The 21,409-nt window shown below is 36.3% G+C and overlaps 1 protein-coding gene across 1 annotated transcript in view; it reads right to left on the bottom strand.

The window, feature by feature from the left end:
• The window catches only part of Col12a1 (collagen type XII alpha 1 chain), a 109,994-nt gene that overhangs the window by 27,373 nt on the left and 61,212 nt on the right, over window positions 1–21,409 (bottom strand). The window contains exons 32-49 of the mRNA XM_026409531.2: window positions 21,158–21,287; window positions 20,674–20,813; window positions 20,151–20,280; window positions 18,816–18,958; window positions 17,575–17,704; window positions 16,697–16,839; window positions 14,828–14,957; window positions 12,482–12,601; window positions 10,900–11,046; window positions 9,834–9,950; window positions 9,534–9,680; window positions 9,023–9,097; window positions 7,086–7,225; window positions 5,119–5,242; window positions 4,803–4,946; window positions 3,072–3,236; window positions 1,733–1,771; window positions 1,498–1,636 (exon numbers count right to left, since the gene is read on the bottom strand). Coding sequence (XP_026265316.2) covers window positions 1,498–1,636; window positions 1,733–1,771; window positions 3,072–3,236; window positions 4,803–4,946; window positions 5,119–5,242; window positions 7,086–7,225; window positions 9,023–9,097; window positions 9,534–9,680; window positions 9,834–9,950; window positions 10,900–11,046; window positions 12,482–12,601; window positions 14,828–14,957; window positions 16,697–16,839; window positions 17,575–17,704; window positions 18,816–18,958; window positions 20,151–20,280; window positions 20,674–20,813; window positions 21,158–21,287 — 2,303 coding nt within the window. The remainder of the gene's footprint in view (window positions 1–1,497; window positions 1,637–1,732; window positions 1,772–3,071; window positions 3,237–4,802; window positions 4,947–5,118; window positions 5,243–7,085; window positions 7,226–9,022; window positions 9,098–9,533; window positions 9,681–9,833; window positions 9,951–10,899; window positions 11,047–12,481; window positions 12,602–14,827; window positions 14,958–16,696; window positions 16,840–17,574; window positions 17,705–18,815; window positions 18,959–20,150; window positions 20,281–20,673; window positions 20,814–21,157; window positions 21,288–21,409) is intronic.

Below are 21,409 nucleotides of genomic sequence, written 5' to 3'. Positions count from 1 at the left end.
CATATTCCCAAAAATAAAACCAGTTGTAAATGTTAAGGCCATGTACATGTGCAAATGTTTAGTGCTGATAAAGAAATGTGAGTCAATTAAAAGGAAACGTTTCTTGGCTCTAAGGCTGGGAGACAAAAAACTCAGTCCCCTGTGTCCTTCCAGAGTTGAGTCAACATTGTCCTGGAAGAATTTTTTAAGCAGATTTGATCCTTTTGTGTCTGAGACCATGTAACACTTTCTCCCTGAAGGAAGAAAAAAAGGCCTAGATAATCGAATCTTGGACAGAAAAGAAGCTATGCCTCTACCAATTTTGACCTAAGGCATAAAATGTGTCTTGTGACCTCCTACAGTGTAACCAATACTTCTGGACTATAGTGCTGCTTTGCATCATCAAATGTTCTGAGAAAGCTGGCAAGATGCCATTTATATATTCAAGAAATATCTATCCACATCCATGTTAAAAATAATATTTTCTCCCTATTACCTCATCTCTCATGTAGCCCTTTTTTTCTCTTTCCCTATTTAACAAGCCCTTGTGAAAAAATAGTAATAATTCAATTACATTTATGTTTCTTTCCTTTCATTCAAAAGTTCTGACTGTTGCAAACACAATAGGATGTTGTAAGTTAAAATGTACCTTGAGGTGACTGAAAGAGTTGAACATTGGTTATTGAGGTTTGCTGAAAACTCAAGCACTTCAAACCAACATGGCTAACCATAAAAGAGTCAGGAGTTACAATGTGGTCGAACTACAATACAATCTGCACCTCCTTAAAATCAATCAGCTTTGGTTTTAGTCTGAATTTTCCACTAGCTTTCCGAGAGCATTTCAAATTTCAGACATTATTTTCTGTTCCTGTCCTAAGTTTCTGAAAGCTTTATTTCTTCTTATTCTTTTCTCTCCGTAAGTTGCCAAACACATATTTTCAACATTAAAAAGTTTTAGTTTTAAAATGAATAAGAAATACATATTTCTGTTATCATATCCAGGTGCAAACCTCCAGAGCTACCCAACAGATTGCTAGAGTATTAGCCAATAAAAACTAACTGCTGCCTGTCTGATCACAGACAAGCAAAATTACTGCAGCCCTTCATTTTCTAGAGGTCTGAAACACTAAAAAGAATTCTTGCTTTTGTTCTTCACTTATTTCAGCCAGTCATTCTGTACCACAGGGGGATATTTTCACAATAATAAGCTGCCTTCCTGTTTTAACAGCCTCTCTTAAAAGGAGTATAACTACAACCCTGGCTTTCAATTCCAAAGAATCAGGTTCAGATTCTTGGATCTGGGAATAGTGGGTCATGAGTCCCAGTTCCTTGCTTTCAACCTGCCACACAGCTTGATGGAAGACAATTAACCCAATTCTATTTAAGGAAAACAGAGTAGGTCATCCATAACAAGTCTTCTGACAATTCTGAAGTTCCAAGATTCTAGGAAGTCAGCAAAGATTTCAAGAACCTCTTGCCCATTATAAGGAAAAGGGAACCTCCTTTTTTCACACTTACGCAGTGGGTTGATTCACAAAGGCATTCTTCTGAAGTCTGTAAGAGGAGTAGCTGGGGAAAGACCCTGACTCCAAAGAGACTCCTTGGACAGAAGCAAAATTCTTTTCTGTCAAGTTGTATGCTTCGAGCATCTTAAATCCTTTATATCAAAGAAGAAATTACTAAAATGAGTATATTTTAATTATTTTATTCCTTAAATCTAGAAAGAAGTTAGTCCAAGGACATAAATGCTTACCTGGTGAGGTGTAGCCATCCAAATAAATGAGAGGACAACCTGAAATGTACAGAAGTCTTTTAAGTATGACTCACCAACATGATGTACAAACTCTACACACACACAGAGAGCAGAAATGTATGCACATCAAGTCATGAATCTGTTCATTTATGTATAAAAGCTAACTTGTTGATTTAGCCTTTTATTTCTTATAGGCTTCTTGTGTATAGGAAAAATGTAATATTAATAATAATTATGCTATTATTATTAATAGGGAAAATAAAGTTTTCTGAATATTCTCTAGTCAAATTGGAATTTTAAATTGTTCTTAAAAATAATAAAATGGAATTGAAGAGGAAAATTTTCACTTGTTTTTCAGAAAGAAATTTTCTCCCAGAAAATGTGAGATTTAAGCAAAGGGAAAAAAAGTTCATTCATCCGTAACCCTCTTCTCTGCCAAACCTCTAGCCTCTCACTGTCTACCACACATAACAAAACAGTGACAAGTATAGCACAATTTTCACCTTGGATCTCCCAAAGCCAGAGGTACCAGAATGCTGCATCCAGGAGTGAGTGGAAGGGAGACAGTTCCAGCCCTCTACCCACATTCACCATGGCAGCTCCATTCTGGAGTTCAGTGTGAGTTTTAACAGTAAACCCCTGAGTTTTGTTCACTGTTGCCATCTCAAACCAGAATTTTATATTTATAATCTAATGTTTAATAGGGAAAATATGGCACTTGTAAACTAGAGCCCTGCCTAGGATTAGGAGTGTAGACTGGTCACATAATTGTCTCCCTAATCTTATACCCCAAAATGGATGAGGAAGAAGAAAAATTGACCTAATTGATCTTTAGTCCTTCACTGTAGTTCAAAAGCTGAACTTGGTATAAGAAAAATCTACACCCAAACAAACAAATGAGAATCAACTGAATTTCCATGGATCACGCAAGCACAAGCCAGTTGGCCCATTGCTTTCTTGAAGCATGAATGTTGACAGAATACCAGCTGGTAGTGAACAGGGAAAATCTTCATCTCACAGAAGAGTTTCTATATATGCAATTCTAAGTTGATGATTAATTTTCCTAAATGTCACAGGCACTGAGGTGTTGGGAAATAGTATATTAAAATATGCTTTATTTCCATATAAGGGTTATTACATCCTCTAGGCTAAAAACGGATTTCTGACAAGCACACATTTAGCAGGATCTCAATGGAACAATGACTCATCAGGTTTTCAAGTGATTTCCCAGGATCTATTTTTGCACAGACTTGATCCCATATAGTATAATTCCATTTAGTGTATAAGTAACCATTTCCCAAGACAATAAAGTTATGGATCTATGTTGACCATGACTTACTCGAAGTGGCAGTTTCACAAACAAATGTAATAAGGTTGTCCTCAATCTTCTCAAAAGATTCAAAGTCGTCCACAATGAACACATGCCGTTCACTTGGCTTGCTGGCAATGTTGGCCAGCTCATTGTAGTCAACATCAGCCACACCAACTACAAAGACACTGAACCCTGCAAAGTAGCATTTATAGAGTAAATTGTATATCCTTTTTCTGCCCTTTATTGTTTTAACAATTCAAAATAAAATCTTATCAGAAATGATACTGTATTTTCTTAGCATGTGCAGCAAGTTCTGGTATTTGACAAAAACTCTCTTTAATGGATAAATATGTTCTTTTAATGAGGATGTGCACTGGGCATGGTGGTGCACTCCTGTGATCCCAGCAGCTTGGGAGGCTGAAGCAGAAAGATTGCAGGTTGCCAGCCTCAGCAACTTGGCAAAGCTCTAAGCAATTTAATGAAACCCTGTCTCAAAACAAAAAAATTAAGGGTTTCAGCTATTAAACACTCTTGGGTTCATCTATTATCTGGTTTATAAAGTTTGATTCATTAGATCACTTAATAATTAAAAGATAAAGCTTTTAAAAGCAGAGAGACTTGGTGTAAGGCACACAGGCTTCCACAAATCCACTGTCCTAATGTACACATGAATACTGTAATTCTCTTAGGTACCATTAACAATTTAAATATATGTGACTCAGAAACCAAGAATGGGCTATTTTAAATTTGAATTCTTGAGACTGATTTTTCTCAACAAATTCAGGCTCAAAAAAAATGGCAGCAATTTGACTACCTTCAAAATTAGCAATTCCCAGTGGCAATAAATATTCCTTTATTTAGACTAATGCAAATAAACAAAGTTTTCATTCCAAAAGCTTAATTTGACATCAGAAAAAAAAGGATATGAAAGGAATATAAAGAGTGTGTGTGTGTGTGTGTGTGTGTGTGTGTGTAGCAACTAAAGAAGCAAGCATTCATAATCCCAAACTTAAATCAACTAGAAACCCAAAATATGTGGAAATCTGCTGAAAGTGTATAACCTAATGGCAATAAACTAATAAAGGATTAGTGCAAAGAACAATCTCTATTGAAAGAAGATAGTATAACAGCACTAATCATGATTCATAATTTTAGTCAAAGAATTATGTATGTGCAGATGACAAATTCTATGTAACAAAGTGCCTTATAATTTATTGCCACAGATCATGTATGACATAGAATTCCTTCTAAAATACATCTACCTTGGACCCTGCTAGGACTGCAGGGGCAAGGAGGGTGTTAATGAAGTACTGAAAGACCTAGTTTCATCTCTAATAATCCTAAATAACTAATCCAAAAGGCAAGGGGCTCTCAGAGTGTGTTGTTAGCAAGATCTACCCCCCACCACACACACACCCAAGAGATAGCTTGCAGTACATCTCTTAGCAGTCTGCTTTAAGTCTGCCTCTGAAAAGATGAGCTACAGCTGAAGGAATCCTATGTCTCTCTTGCCCAAGAACCAGCACTAGGATTTATTTCTGCTATGGCAGGGAGCTGCTCAAGGATTATCCCATTATCATTGCTGTCCTTTTTGAGCAATTATCTAACTTTTCCATAATTAAATATAAATTAACATTACAGGTGTACAGAATAAAATGGAATTATAACATAAAATCAGGACTTTGGGTCTTTTGAAATCATTGCTGAACATCAGAAGCTTAAAATAATGAGTGCAATCAAATACATGCTTGTGATTACCTGATTGCTGGATGACAAAAGCCGCCTTCTTGACCTCATCTTGTGACCGCCCATCCGTGACCACAACCAGCACCTTGGGTACATTCTTCCTCATGCCGCTTTCCCAGGTCAAGACCTTCTCCTTGATAAATGTGAGGGCCTTGCCTACAGGGTGTGGCATGGAACATTTTAGTATCATCTCACTGAAAAATACCTAAATGTCATGAGTCATGCCCAACTGATAAGAGTCCAGACATTAGGGTGAGATGATACATTCTGTTCTACTACCCCGACTGCTTTGGGGAGTGAAATCCACATAAACCCTGATTAACTGTACCTGTTCTTGTGTTTCCTCCTCTGTATCTAATATTCTGGAGGGCCCCAAGGGCTAGGGCCTTGTCATTGTACGTATTCAGCTTGAACTCAGACTTGACCTCATCACTGTACTGTACAAATGAAACCTGAAAGGAAATGTTGTTTTCCAATGAGTATTAGTCATCTAATTTTACAATTTCAATCTTTGAGAGCTTCCTCTAGCTGCAGAATGGCAAAATATTATATGGCTGATATTTTAACACTGACTTCTGTTGTCTCATTAAACTCTCTAATTTCCAATCCTTCAAGGAAATTGTCACGATTGACATTAACAATGAAAATATTTTGTAATTCATATGTGCCTTTCTCTAGGATGTAGGCAGAGAAGTGTAAATCTGGGTAACACTGAGGTCTCAGCATTAGCAACAAGGACACACCATCCTGAACTTGAATGTTAAGAGTTCTGCGCCAACCATTCCTTCTCATTGACTACCTTCATTCTTAACTGTAATATAAAAATGTTGCAAGTGTGATGACAATCAGAACTCATGACTAACAGTAAGAGTGTGATTTTGGTGGAAAGAGTATAGGCTTAATGGTAGCTCAAATCCTAGCTCTATACATTAACAGCTGTGTGACATTGGGCAAGTTCTCTGTGCTTTAGTTTCATCAGTAAAGTGGAGATCCTCATATTTACCTTCTAGGGTTGCTTTAAGGATTAATTATCACACATACAGACTAATTGGTACACAGACGTTAATCAAATATAATAGCTCTCTATTAGAAATCTTGATTTCTAAAAAGGGTGAAAAACAGCCTAATTGTTAACACATTTCAAGAAGAATATGGCCAGACTTTTTACTCTTCTTGGGTTGAACAATGTCCACGGGATTATTTGAGGGTTTGAAATGTAGTATATTTCATAAAGTACTATTTCATTATGAGGACGTGGTTTCTCTATGAAATTACTTGTCATTTATTTCAACATATTTTATTTTTATAATGTCTCAAAGATGCTACAATGACGTAAAAACTGCCAAAATAAAGAAGAAAATTCGCCAAAATGAATAAAGAAGAAAAGGAAAAGAGAATTTTAAGATATTTAGATAGAAGAGAGCCACACAAATAATGACAATGTAACAAGACATCTGCTGTAATGGCAATATAGAAAAAATACTTCCGGAGCAAGGAACACCTAGAGGCCTCAGGGAACCTCACCAGAAGGGTTGAATTGGAAGGAGTCTTTAAGGAAGAGTTAATAATAGACTGAATCAGATTCTCAAAGAAGTCTGAGGAGACTGTCCAAAATAGTTTAGAGCCCCTAGGCTTGAGTGTTCATCTGTTCATGGGTATGTTGGGAATGGTGGATGAGATTCTCAGCTTTATAGGCAGGTTTTGACTAACTGATGAATTACTCTTGGAGGTCTCTCACAGAAATACAGCTGTTCTCAGTTCCTAATCCAGTACAACAAATAAATCTGAAGCAACTTCCCAGCAATATAATTGGTAGTTAACATTTTAGGAAAACAAATTAAATACCCTTCAGGTCAATAATAGACATTCTTCTGGACAGGATAATATGTGTAATGTAATAATAGAGGGGGCAGCAGAGGCCACACAGCCACTCCAGTCACTGCATTCTTCTCACTTTACAGGGCATGACAATCATAATCCATTTGATGTCTAGAACTTTGAATGACCTTTTATGGAAATTCATCATTGTTGGAAGTTTTAATCACATTAAAATCAGAATGTTCTAAATTCTCCAACAGAAATATCATGTAGCCAAAGATAAAAAGGAGAGGAATATTTATTTTCTATTTATTTATCATTAACACCCAAACCCTTCCTAAAAACACATGTGCAATAGCAATAGCAAAGAGTAAAGGTCAAAACATAGTTTATGAGGAAATCTCTTTCTAGCTAAAAATAAACATTCAAAAGAGCAAGACACTACAAAGAAGTAACCACTAGCAGAAAGATACTCACCTGAATCCCAGCAGGACTGATTTCATCAAAGGCTCCCACAGTATTAAAGATGAATTTTACAACTTTGTTAAAATTATCATCCCCAATACTCCAAGAGGCATCAGTCAAGAATACAATATCTGCCTTGGCCCCTTTGCATACTGGAAAAAAAAATACAGGGTAAGCCCCCAGTCTCACTAACTCTTTCTATTCAAATAAGTTCATGTAATAATGTAGGATGAAACTTCACTCCTTAAAAGTGTGGCTCAATGAAAACAGCACAGCCTGAAAGCATGTCAGAATGCAGACTCCTGGCCTCACCCTAGACTTCCTGACTCAAAATCAGCAATAATAAGATGTCCAAGTGACTCAAGTACAAAAACAGAAGCACAGGTCTAATAGACCCTGATTCTCGCCCTGGGTTCACTCTTGTTTAGATCCATTATGCAAAAATATGCTATTGCCTCCCAAAAGTCTCCGAGTAGCTTCAAACAATAAATGAGAGGGGACATCAAATGAAAAGCAGTGATGTCTGGAACTGAAATGGGTCCTCAGTGGTTTGGAGAATTTGAATATAATTATCAAAGATTTGGTGCGAATGAAATGTTTTGTTTTGTTTTGTTTTTCAATTTTAAGTTAAGCCACTAGAGTCATGTGTGGGAAAGGAGAGAAGTAAAATAAAGAAATAACTTTGAGTCTTTTTAGATTTGGAAGCCAAATAAAAATTCTAAAGAAAAATTTAATAAAATTTTAGTTTATGAAAATTAAATGTACAGAATGTACTATAACAAGAGTAAGCCCTAATGTAAGCCATGGACTTTGGATGGTAATGATGTGTTGATGTGATTCATCAGTTGTGACAAATGTACTAATCTGATGAGGGATGTTGATAGATGGGGTTGAGAAGGTAGGACATGGGTGGTTAATGGGCACTCTTTATACTTTCTGCTCAATTTGGCTGTGAAACCAAAATACTCTAGAAAATAAAATCTATGAAAAACAACATGTTTTGTTTGGCAGTTCTGTTTTTCAGTACTGGTGATTGAACCCAGGACCTCATACCTCTTAGATAAGCCCTCTACCACTGAGCTACAACCATAAACTCCAACATCATTGTTTTAGCTGAGATTATTTATTGCATTTCTTTCAACAGTACAATTTTTTTAAAACCTGTTATTATTTTACCCTTTAAAAATATACTTTATTTTTTAATTTTGCTTTTATAATAGGTAAGTAATAATAGAGGGGCATACAATAGGCTTAACAAATTTGCAACAATCTAGGTCCTCTAATATGGTAAGAAAAATACTTCTGAAATCTGAAATGCTTTCTGAAAAGCAGAATGTAAAAAAAAAAAAAAAAAAAAAAAAAAAAGAATAACCCCAGAGGTTATTTAGCTTAAACATAATTTGATGGAGCTCTGAAGAACTGCCCCCAATTTACTGAAAGCCAAGCCTACCAGCTCAGAGTGTCTTTTTACCAGTTCTCTGCAACTGACAATTATGTCTCAAACTTTAGTGAATGGAAATGTTTTCAGTTTTGTGTGATCCAGGGCTCTTCTCAAGTCAGAAGCCAGAAATTCCAAAATCAAAAGCCTCAGGGATTAGGTTGCAGATATAGCCAAAAAAAGGTTCTCAGTGCATCTTGATACTAGCAGCCAGCAGAAAGAAAAGTCCTACATATGGACTATGGAAGGTATTTCTAGATCTCAACCTGCAAAACTGAGAAAATGGAGTTCCAGCCAAAGAGCTGGAGAAGTTTATGACTGATTTTATTCACACTAAAATGTGCCCAGAAAGAGAGAGGAACAAACTACTGGTGATCTTTTTTTTCTACCTGAAAACTCTTCATCAAGAAAAGTAAATCAAAAACACTCCAGATCAATTGTAAATAAGTACATAAGGCATAACTAAGAATTTGCAAATCCCTCAATTCATTGCATAGTTATCTGAACTTACCATCCCGGGCTGGTGGAATAGTGGGAGGAGGAGGAGGTGTGGGTGGTTCTGTAGGAGCTTCAGTTGGTTTTAAGGCTAGAATTTAAAAACAATAATTAGAAAAATACGACATGTGTTCATTTCATATTCCAAAAAGTAAATCTTAAGGACGATTTGAATCCTCAGCAACAAATCAAGTCTCATAAAATAAGGCTCCAGGCTCATTGGCATTGAAATACTGGGAATTCTATTCTATACAAACTTGGTATCCTTGAGTTTTTCACATGAATTACAGTTGTAGAAAGCACAGATTCAATGGGAAAATGCAAAGCCTTCAGAGAGTGCCAAATGACTAAAAGTCACTCATAAGGATGCATAGTCTCCTTCTCACTCCACTCTGAGAAACCATCATCCCACCATTACTTCCACTCACAGGGAGAAGCACCTGAGCAGGTATCTCTCCAGTCCCCCTCTCCTACAATGTTCTATTCTGAAGCCTTTTGGAGGATTCCCAAATTGCTCAAAAACTTACTAGTATGTTCTCTGATGGGGACACCTGGCCCCTCCAGATTTGGTGTCTGCACAAACACAGTGACACCGTAATCAGCATCTGGTGAAAGGCCCGTGAAGCAGTGGCTGGTTTCTGATCCACGCACGGTAATTTCTTGTCCTCTGGTTCCTGATTGTGACAACAACGAGAAATGCCAGCATTATCATCTATTACAACTAAAGAAATTATACATCATTTAATAAATAAAATGAAATATTCATCACTGAAGTTCAAAATGTTTTCACTATGGGCTATAGTTCTTTTTTTTTTAGGTGCACATACCATCTGCAGGGCTTAGTTTCAGTCTGTAGGAGGTGGCTGCCCGGTGAGGTGACCATCTGACACAGAATGTGTCCCACCCAACCTGGTAAGTTTTCAGATCTGACACATTTAAATACACTACAAAATAAAGAAAGGGAAAAAAAGATTCACTGTGAATAAAGTTTTTTAAAAAAGCATACTTTTAATCACAACACAATTTTCAAATTTTCACTGTAGCTGAAATATGTCTAAAATTGTAATGTTTTCCTTATAAGAAAAATACATGAAAAATACACAAAGCATGGGGCTGGGATTGTGGCTTAGCAGTAGAGCACTTGCCTAGCACATGCGAGAAACTGGGTTTGATCCTCAGCACTATGTAAAAATAAATAAAATAAAATAAAGGTATAGCGGCCAACTACAACTAAAAAATATATATATATTAAGAAAAAAAGAGATGAAGCATATATGAAAACATACATGAAGAAAGAGCCAAAACGGACCTTCCTTTCTGTCACTGATTTTCAGGAAAAAGAAAATTCCACATAGCCCCGCTCATAAATATGAATGTCAAAGACATCTTATAAAAAACAGTAAATTTTCCTAGAAGGCTAGCTACTAAGTCCTTAAAAAGCTATCAAAGCACTAAGCGTCAAAAAAACAAATCTATTTGTGGGACAAGTTAGAGATTCAATGACTCAATCAAATAATATATTAATGAATTCAGGTAATATATATCTTAACATCAAATGTCAAGAAGAACTAGCATTACAACTTTATACAGATTGTACGTATATGAAATGCCAAATTATACAATTTTTATATTTTAGGATTCAAAATATAACAATCTCCATAAAGCAAACACCATATTTTCTTATATATTCAACTCCTTTAGGATTTAGATAAGTACCTTGTTTAACTGGATACAAAATCACTGCCTATGTACAACTTAGGAAAAATGCATAATTTTAAAAAGTGAAGTTAAAACAGGCTGGACTGGAAGAGATATGCATAAATTAAGAAAAGTGAAGTTAAAACAGGCTGGATCACACATTTTCTTACAACCGTGAAGACATGCATCACTCACGTGTAGTGCCTTGATCTGTGAGGGGAACACTGAGTCCAGAGTCATACTGAGCATAAACATTCACGTCATAGGTGGTACTGGGATTGAGATTATGTAACGTGTAGGATGTTACTTCTCCAACAAAGGCTTCCATGGGTTCATTGGAACCTTTACAACAACCACAAAACAATTTAGAAAGATGCAATCATAGCCTCAGATTTCACTCAGCACTAAAGACCCTAAAGTCAAATGGTAGGGAACACCATTCATTCCCATAGCACTTCATCCACTGACTGACTGTGGCACAAGCCACATTCGATAATGAATCTGAAACTGCAGCAAGGACTGACTCTTCAGTCTCCTATTCTCAAAGCACAACACAATACCTTGAATGCAGTAGGTGCATAATCAATGCTCTCTTAGTAAATATGTTCTCGTGACTCTTTTTAAATCCACCTTGCCAGAGAAGAGATGCTCAATTAACTTTTTTTTTTTCAATTTATCATAGAGAGAATCCAAAACCTTCTATCTTGGACCTCATTTCACTTTTTTTTTTTTCTCAGTTATCGACTCCCCTTTCTTCCTAAAGTTTTCTATTCTTATACAGGTTCACTTTCTCTTTCTCTTGCTTTATCTCCTTCATGTTTCTAATTCATAGTCTTCCTGGGTACATTGAAAATGCCCTAGGAAGTTTGATGCAAAAATCATGTTTCTTCTGATTTTAGTAAGCATACAGGCAGAACATGGAAACAGATAGCAAATAATTTACCAGGGTGATATTGATTTTGGTGAAACCATCAGTGGGGAGTTGAAAGCAAGCTTGTCATGAAAAAAAACAAAATTCACAAAGTCTATGCCCAAAATAGAATAATACCTAGACACAAGAGTAAAGTACTAAAGTTTATATTGATAAAATCATGACATTTGCAGATAAATGGATGGAGTTGGAGAATATAATGCTAAGTGAAGTTAGCCAATCCCCCCCCCCAAAAAAAAACACTGAATGTTTTCTCTGATATAAGAATACTGATTCATAATGGGGTTGTGGTGGGGAGCATAGGAGGATTAGACAAACTCTAGATAGAACAAGGGGGAGGGAGGGGAAAAGGGAGAATGGGGGTAGGAAAGATGGTGAAATGAGATGGACTTCATTATGAAGACATGAATGGTGTGACTCTACTTTGTGTACAACCAGAGAAATGAAAAATTGTGCTCTACATGTGTCCTATGGATTTAAATGCATTCTTCTGCCATGTTTAACAAATTAGAATAAAAAATAATAAAGACAATAAGAAAAAAGCTTTCATGATCATTAGAATATGTAGAATGACTGAACACATGTAGCTTTGATTTATACAACTTTACAGATCAGATCAAACTTTTCAATCATAAAATTTAATGATGGTCTCATCTACACCCATAGTAACAATGATCCTTTAGACCACTGACTTAAAATATCCATTAGAGAAAATTAACTCTGGTGATAATGGACTTGATATAACTGAACTGCAAGGAGAATCTAATAGTTGAATGCAATAGAGAATATCCTAACATGCAAATAATTTTCCAATGCATTTCTATTATGATAAAGATGCTTCCTTACCCACTGGCTTGTACACAATTTTATATCCAAGAACTGGAGAGGGTGAAGGATCCCAGGACACTCTGAATCTTGTATACCATTCATCAGAGATGTGTATATTCTGAGGAGGAAGCAGTCCCACTGAAAACAAATATCAACTTGTGTTATTAACCTGGCACAGAGTGAGCACAGAACCTTATGGGTATTATTAGGACAGCCTTATTGGTTTAATTAGCTTAATTTTCTTTTCCAGAAATTAACTAAAAACCATTGAAGTGTTCATAGTAGCTTGGTAATTTACAAAATTCAAACAGCTATTCAAATGAATTCAGGAACCTGGTAATTTTCAGAAAAACCTCCTGAGCAGGAGGCAAGATCCAGAGGTGATCTGTAATAAGACACAAAATTATAGAAAATAGATCTCAGATCTGTTTAAGAATGCTTTAGGTTGGATTGTCAGAACCAGAACACAATTTAGAGGCTATCTGGTTAGACCACACATCACATAAATAAGATATAATTTGTCCAAGACCACACAGCTAGCTAGTGACCGAAACATTATTCTTCCCTTACCCCTCCTTATCTTCCACCAACATAACCTAGACTGCATTCTCAATGCTCCAGAGGCACAGCCTCCAAACCTACACCTTGCAAAATCAATGCTGTTTAGGTGGCATGACAAACAGTTGCTATTATTTATAGCATTACAAAAATAATCCACATTAAAACCTTTTTTTTCCACACACATTTTTTACTTTATTATTCTTTTTTTTTACATTATGAAAGATTTTTATTAGTGAAACTTAACATTTTTCAAAAACTATATACTTCATGATTTAACTTTTAGGCAAGTTAGAATGGCATCAATAATGTCTACTTCTTTTTTTTTATTGTTGGTCGTTCAAAACATTACATAGTTCTTAATATATCATATGTCACAGTTTGATTCAGGTGGGTTATGAACTCCCAATTTTACCCCGTATACAGATTACTAAGAGGAAAGGAGGGGTAAGAGAAGAATAATACAAGTGGAAGAAATGATTTACAGTAGAGGGGGTAGAGAGAGAAAAGGGGGGGGAAGGGGAGGGGAGGGAAGATAGTAGAGAATAGGATAAAAAGCAGAATACATCAGACACTAGAATGGCATTATGTAAATCAATGGAAGTGTAACTGATGTGATACAGTAATCTTAAAACCTTTTTTATAAGAGAAACTAGACATGACTTTGACCGTTTCTAGAAAATCCAAGATGCATTAAATATTTTGTTTTGTGTTAGTTTTACATTTTAATAAGCACAAAATTCTGAAATATACTATTTTCCCAGAAAGTCACTAAAATGTAGTTTAAAAGGTGGAAAAGGAGAAGTTGTTGAATTAAAATCACCTTGAGTCACTAGACTGTCTCCACTGACTTAGTCCTACAGATGATAGTAAATCAATATATAGATTCCTGATCTTGAGAGGCTAGGCTGAATCAATTCTAGCCCTGCTTTTCTCTTAGGAACTTTCCTCTCCCAAATTCTGTAACGTTATCAAGAAAATTTAAGCACAAAAAGAGTTTGAGCAAGTGAGTGAAGAAAGAAACCTAAGTAGATTTTTGCTGAATGAAGTAGAAAAGTGGAATGCCAATATTTACCAGTAATAGACCAGGAATCCAACCTGCCTTTCTGCCTGACTAGTGGCTCTCAACCTTGGTTGCACATTATAACATCTGTAGGCCCAGCCCACACCTCAGACCAGTTACATTAGTATCTCTGGGAGTGATTCCCAGGGACTAGTATTTTTTAAAACTCATCTAGTGACCTCAATGAGCAATCAAATTAGAGAATTTTTACTCTAACCCATAAGAAGTTGTCATCAATGTAGGTTAGAAAGGGGCTTGAATGTTGATAATTTTTTTGTAAATTTTTGGTATAATAATTTTTAAATAGCTAAATTTTTAGGAAGATGATGAATGCTAATCATTTTTATCACTTAAGATTCACTCACAGCAGAGAATTATTTTAGCTGATATTTAATATTATAGTCTTGACACCAAATCATAACATTATGCAGAGAATATACAATGGTTTTTCAAAGAATAAATAAGATTATCTCAAACAAAGAAAAATATGCATCCTTTTGTCTTCTTTTTTCCTCTTTCCATGGATCTTTAAATTTTTTAAATAAATTGTGTTCTCATGTAATCATTTTGATAAAAGACAGTGTCAAGTACAAATGTTAATGCAATGTTAATGTAGTAGTCTCTGAGATACATTGGTAGAGACAAATTAAAAGATTTTTAAAGGTATAAGAAATAATATTAAAATCCCTACAATTTCAAAGCAAATAAACAAACAAACAAACAAAAAAGTGTCAGACACTGACCAGTTCTTCCATTTCCTGTTAGATGGGCACCATCTCCATCTTCATAAATAGGAATAACAGTAATTTTATATGGAGTATCAGATTGCAGGGGCTGCAGTATTACGTTGTTTCTTCTGCCTGGGACTGTAGTCTGTAGGGAAATTAAATTATACATTTATTGCAAGCCAGATTGCTTCAAGATCAAAAGCCAATATTATTTTATGCATTCATATAAACAATAATGGTTTATTTAAATTTTCTTTTTGTTTCAGAACACTCATGGAAAGACTAATTGTCTACACTGTCTCTATGCAATATGGGATAATGATTTTAGCGTCCAACAGATGTGAGTTTAGATTCCAGATCAGCTAGTTAATAACCATGTGGCTAAATATCTTTGAAGAAAAACCTGTGGATTAAAGGTAGTAACACACACAACTCAGAAGGCACTGTTGAGTAGAATAGCGCTCTGCAATAAGTTTGTCTCCACTTCTCATTGTCGAGCATGGTGTTCAGGTAGTCCTTCAACAGCATGTACCCTACACAGGGGAGCCAGGTATGGTACTAGCTACTGGGTAAGCAAAAATGGATTGTTTTTGCCCTCAAAAATATAAGTTTTGCTGACACTAATAAGGTAAAGAAGATGGGAAAGAGAAAATAGAAAACACATTCAACCACAAAGAGGAAATAAACTAGTCATCTCAATTTCTCTTCCAATCCCGTGCTTTGCTTCCACAAACAATAGGGATCAGTTATGCCAGTGATTCTCAGCATAGAATATCATAACTAAAAACAAATTGATAGAATAAATTATATTTTTAATGTTTTCATAAAATAAATGCCAATTGCACATTTGACTATGGCAAGGCTGAACAAAAACTAAACATAAGCTTTTCTCCTGTAGCAAAAAGTTAAAATCATCTATCTCATTTTGATCAGAAACTCTAAGTGGCAATTATGCATGTTTCTTATTAATAAAAAAGGGACTTTAACTAAAGCCTACCATACTAAGTTGAAGTAGATGAAATGGTTCATCCTATGAAGTTCATCAAGGAAGAATGATCTAAGAGGATTTATGTGGCAAAAAGAATGCAAACCTCAGTCCTAACTCTTTTCTAATCATAATTGTGGGTGATCTTCTATGGGCCTATCACAGCAATTAATCACTAATCTTCAAGATGAGTGCTTTCCCATCCATACCAAATGGATATGCGGAGTGAGGGCTATATGGAAGCTACAAGAAATTTGAGCCAGGATCTAGAGAGAAAATATACACTCAAAACGTTAGGAGAGGTTGAGAGTGTGGCTCAGTGGTAGAGCACTTGCCTAAGCATCCTCAAAGCCCTGCATTTCATCCCCAGTACGGGGGGGGGGGGGGGGGGGAGAGCCGGGGGGAATTGGAGCTAATAAAAGAATATATATATATATCCCAAAATAAAAGTGTACTGAAAATGTTAAGTTTAGAAAGAAGATAGACCAATTAGCATCACAGTATGGAATGGAGACCTTGAAGAAGAATTAGATTTGAAGAAAAGGTACAGTTTGTATATTCATATCATCTGAACATTCACTTAGATATTCCATTATAAGAGTATCATATTCACTAATGTGTTCCTATAAGTAGGTGGTTGGAAATATGCAGGTGATCAGGAGTAAGACAGTTTTTCAAACATGTCCTTAGAAAAGAAGTGATCCCCAAATCATTGCTTCTCTGTGATGAGGGAAATAGACCAGGCACATTTGGGTGGTCCCCATGTATATCATATATAAAATCTGATTACCACACAATACTCAAGGATCAACTCTAATCACGACCTACTTCTTAAGTAGAAATTTGACTTTACCCTCTAACCAGCTAAGAGTGCGTTAATAACTGAATCTTACACTTACATATTCATCAATGGGATCACCAACAGTGGGAGAATAAATGATCCTATATTGCTGAACTGGTCCATCTGCATGATCCCAGGCTACAGAGAGGCTGTTGGTTGTCTCTCCAAAAACTCTCAGATTCCTTGGTCCACTTCGTGGAACTAAATAAATAAAATATGGTAAAATTTGTTTCCTGCCTGAAAGCATTATGAAGGGACATTAAGGAAGGTGCTTGTAGGTATTTCTCCATTCATGATGAGATTCATTCCCGATAAGATGTCCATATTTTGTGTGAGTTTTTTGTTTGTTTGTTTGTTTTGTTTTTTATTTATATATGACAGCAGAGTGCACTGCAATTCTTATTACATATCTAGAGCATAATTTTTCATATCTCTGATTGTAAGTGAAATCATAAACAGTACAAGGTGCTAGATTTCATAACTACAGTTACATGCTAAACTTTCAGTGACACAGAGCTGGATTTGAACCTAGTGTAGAGACTGGGAAAGAAAGGGGTTGTTTTAACTACTGCAAGCATCTCCTTTAATGACACATAGAGACTGAGGTTTCACATTTCCAAAGCGCCCATTTGGTGAGAAGAACCACTACAGAGCAGAATAAGGAAGAAACCCTTCCTTAATTTAGGTCTCAGATTTGGGGGGAAAAAAAGACTGAAGTTCATTCAAAACAAAACAGAATCCTGGACCCAGAGCTTCAGCCTGGCATGGGAAGTAGGGAAGCCCAGGAATAGTCTCACGCAGAGGGCTGCCCTGCCCTGCACCAAAACAGAAAGCTCTCTGTACCCCTCACTCACCACCACCCACCCCTTATTCCCTGGGAGAAGTCTGGCCAATCTAAATACAAGGAACAGGGTGGAGAAAGGATTTCCTCCTCACGTGTTCGGCCCTGGCTGGGGCTGGGATTCCCCTCTCCGTCTGAGTAGAGAGCCACAATGTTCACAGAGTAGGGTGTGTCAGGAATGAGCCTCTCCAGGTGCACCGTGCGGGTATTTCCTGGCACCACAATCTGTAGGGGGAGAAAATGCCAAATTCAGCCTGACAACAGCCCAAATGCTTACCAAGTCTTTGGTTAGTCAGCATAATAATATTTATAATAAAAGGCTGAGCCCAGACATGTCAGAAGCCAAGAGTGCTTCCCCGTGTGAGCTGCCCAGGCCACACCATTTAGACAAAATTTATGCTCAGAAATTCCCTTTCCAAAAAAGCTAATTCATCCTTCACCCTTAGTTGCTTCAATTATCTCCCATTTCTATTTATTTATAATATCTAGGACTCATGAAATTTAGTCAAAGAACATCCTGGGTTAGATACATGTAAGACAAGGGACTCACCACATTGGTGGGAGGGATATTCTGTATTAAGATAGAGAGCAATTCCATGGGATAGATATATATATAGAATATATATATATATATAGAGAGAGAGAGAATATATCCGGCCATATACAGAGTCATGAAAATCAGTATTCACATAGAATGCACACATTGCTTATCATTTGTTTATCTTTGTTCACCGATATTGTTTAGTTTTGCAGACTTATAAATTGAATTAGTCCATAAATTTACTCTCACGTAAGTATCCTGACACTATTATTATTCACATTAATAATTTCTGAGTTCTAATTTACTAATCTACTTACAAGCTGAGTTGTATTATAAATTGAAGATAGGTTGCAATTTGTAAGAGCCAGTAAAGGCAGACTTTAACATATTTTCATAACAAAGACATTTATACTTTACAACAAAAGCTCGTCTTGACAAGGTCCAGCAATGATTTACATTTATTACTGAGGTTTTTAACTCACATAGATAGCTAACTTACATTTTCCCAAAATCCTTTTTTTTTTCCCCTAAGTAAACCTATCATTAAGATGCCTGCCTTAGTTGACCAAAACCAATCACTTAAGTATTACACACTGGCATGACTGTGGCTTTTATTCTCACAGGCACCAAACGTGACACAAACATGCAACTGTATTCATCAGGAAAAGCAGCTTCCTTGAGAGGCTGTGTCACACCAATAATTGGTTTATTGTTTTTAGCCAGCTGCCATGGCAGGAGCCACAACAGAATCTACAAAATTCTTTTGCTGAGCTCTAAGATGACAAAATTACTTACAGAATCCGAGGGTCTTGTGCCATCGACAGGAGAATACACAATGCGATACTGCTGCACAGGCCCAGGAGCAGGGTCCCAGCGAACATCCAGGCTGTTGGGTGTAGGATTATACACTTGGACATTTCTTGCCAGTCCTCTCACCACTGAGGAAATGAAAGCCAATGCCTATTTCTTAAGTCTGTTTATGCATGTCAAGTTTTCATCACTTTTCCACAATTTATACTCTGTAATATGGTAAAACACTCTTTAAACTTCTAGTTATCTACATGTAAAAAGCAGATTAAAATTCTCCAAATCCAAGCTCAGTCAAAGTTAGCCAGCTGTGGCCTTTGTTTATATGGAAGCAATGTTGTTTTCAATAAACAACAATGTGACCAGTAGAACTGGACTGGTCATAAATGGGCACAGGAAAAGGGAAAGGAAACAAGAAAATGAGCTTTTATTTCTAGTATAGACAATGAAGAGGAGGAATTTTATACAGTCTGTCTTTTAAAGAAAACCTGGTGAAAGCTATAGAGCCCATCTAAATCAGCTAGTTTGAATTTTTCATTCTTTCATTCATTCCTACTTCATTCAACAAATAGCTACTGAAAGCCTTCTGTGATTTAGAGAAAGGGGGAAAAAAGAGGAAGAAATAAGATATATTTGGTTCTCAATAGGGACTTAGAAAATTTGCAAATTAAATCCATGAATAATCCCAAATTCTAGCTTAGTCAATAACATCATGTCTCTAGACCTTTAGTGTTTTACCAAAGGAAGCCATCCATGCCTGCTTCCTTTTAGCCATCAGCAAGTATATTTTTAAAGCCAAAGAAATACTTATAAGCATGCACCTAAGACTTTAAGCAATACTACAAACAAGAGTAAAACATTATAAACCGATTTCTTCTGACATTAATGACAAATGAAAGCATGTAGATTTTTAACCCCCAAAAGCACTTCATTAGTAAACCAGAGATATGTGCAACTGACTAATGTGATGAACAGATTTCAATTTACACAATGAAAGCCAAGCACAAAACAGGGCCTTCCACAAATAAGGAAGGCACAAAGAACTGCTCAGTGAACTGTAGTCAGTGAGAGAGAATAAAGTAGAATACTGGTGAGTATGTACACATTCACAAATCCTGAAATTATCGTAATTGTCATTATAAATGTGTTATTTCCTACACTACGAAGTTAACAGTTGATGGTGTTTGGATCGAGAACTATGGGTAATTTCTGTTTTTAATTTTACCATTCTGAATTTTCCTTTCTCTACTGGACCTAGATGACTTTTAGAATGAAAAGCAAAATTTATGATGAAAAGTCTTTTTTTCCTGCTTTTTGACTTACATGTTCTTCCAGTATCTGATGTGCGCCCCCCATCACCTTCTGTATAGACAGGAACTACTGTAACTGTGTATGGAGTATCTGGCTGCAGATTCCTAAGAATGGCATAATTGGTATTCCCAGGGATTGGTACCTAAAGATTTTAATAAAAAACTTTAAGTCTGAAAAACTTTTAAAGGAAATAATACTTCAAACACTATCATAACCAGTTTAAGACTAAGTCAAGAAGTTTTGAAGTATTTTGAAATAATAATGTTCCCACAAGTGAACTGTTACAAGAGGTTACAAAGATTTCTCTCTATGCCTTCACTTCATTTTGTTCAAACTTCCTAGAATGACTATTTCTTCTCCTATCCCCATTCCCACAATTCCCCTACTCCCCAGACTCTAAGGCACCAACTGTTTACCCTCTGTCAAATCTTATTACATGAATACGAATTTCTTCAGCTCTGAAGCAAATAGTTAACTCCTTCAGTTCTACTTATAAAGAGCCAGAGGTGGTTTTAAAAAACTAGAAAATAGTTACCAATTGCTCTGGGCCGCCTGCTGTTGGAGCATAGAAGAGTTTGTATTGGCGAGGATTTCCCTCTGCATGGTCCCAGCGAACATTCAAGGTACTGGTAGAAGGGTCATACACTCTTAGGTTCCTCACGGTATTCAGAGGTTCTGAAATAAACAGAAATCACACCACCGTATGGCCCCAAAAGTCAAGCACACCTGAAATACGAGTTAAGGGACCCTTAATATAGCAGACACCCCACAAATTCTTACATGTCTCATTTATCCACAAGACATTTGGGCCCCAGTGACTTTTTTTTTAATCCTAAAAAGTAAAAGTATCTTTCTTCATCAATAGAAGGAGATAATTCCAAGAAAGAATGTTAAAAGCAATCAATACTATTTTTAAAAATTAGGAAAACTCTGTGTCACCCCAGTGTTTACAGATAAAAGTGAGAGTCCAATCCAATAGGAGTTATTATAGAAGCTACAGGAACTTGGGTTTTACTTACTGGTCTTGCCTCTTCCAGTCATCCGGCCACCTTCACCATCAGGATACAGGGAGGACACAGTGATTGTATAAGGAGTGTCAGGCTTCAGTTTCTGCAGGACCACACTATTTTGTCGTCCTCCTATGGTGGTCTTAAATAAAACAGGCCTTAATAAGCATTAGCTTTGTTCTCTCCATCTCACTAGTATGTCAGAAAATTCCTTCTACTAGGGAACACTCTGAGACCCCTGCCAACTTCTGGAATCATGTACCA

Source organism: Urocitellus parryii, chromosome 8 (genome assembly GCF_045843805.1).
Source record: "Urocitellus parryii isolate mUroPar1 chromosome 8, mUroPar1.hap1, whole genome shotgun sequence".
Classification (NCBI taxonomy): domain Eukaryota; kingdom Metazoa; phylum Chordata; class Mammalia; order Rodentia; family Sciuridae; genus Urocitellus; species Urocitellus parryii.
This window is presented reverse-complemented; position numbering and strand designations above follow the sequence as displayed.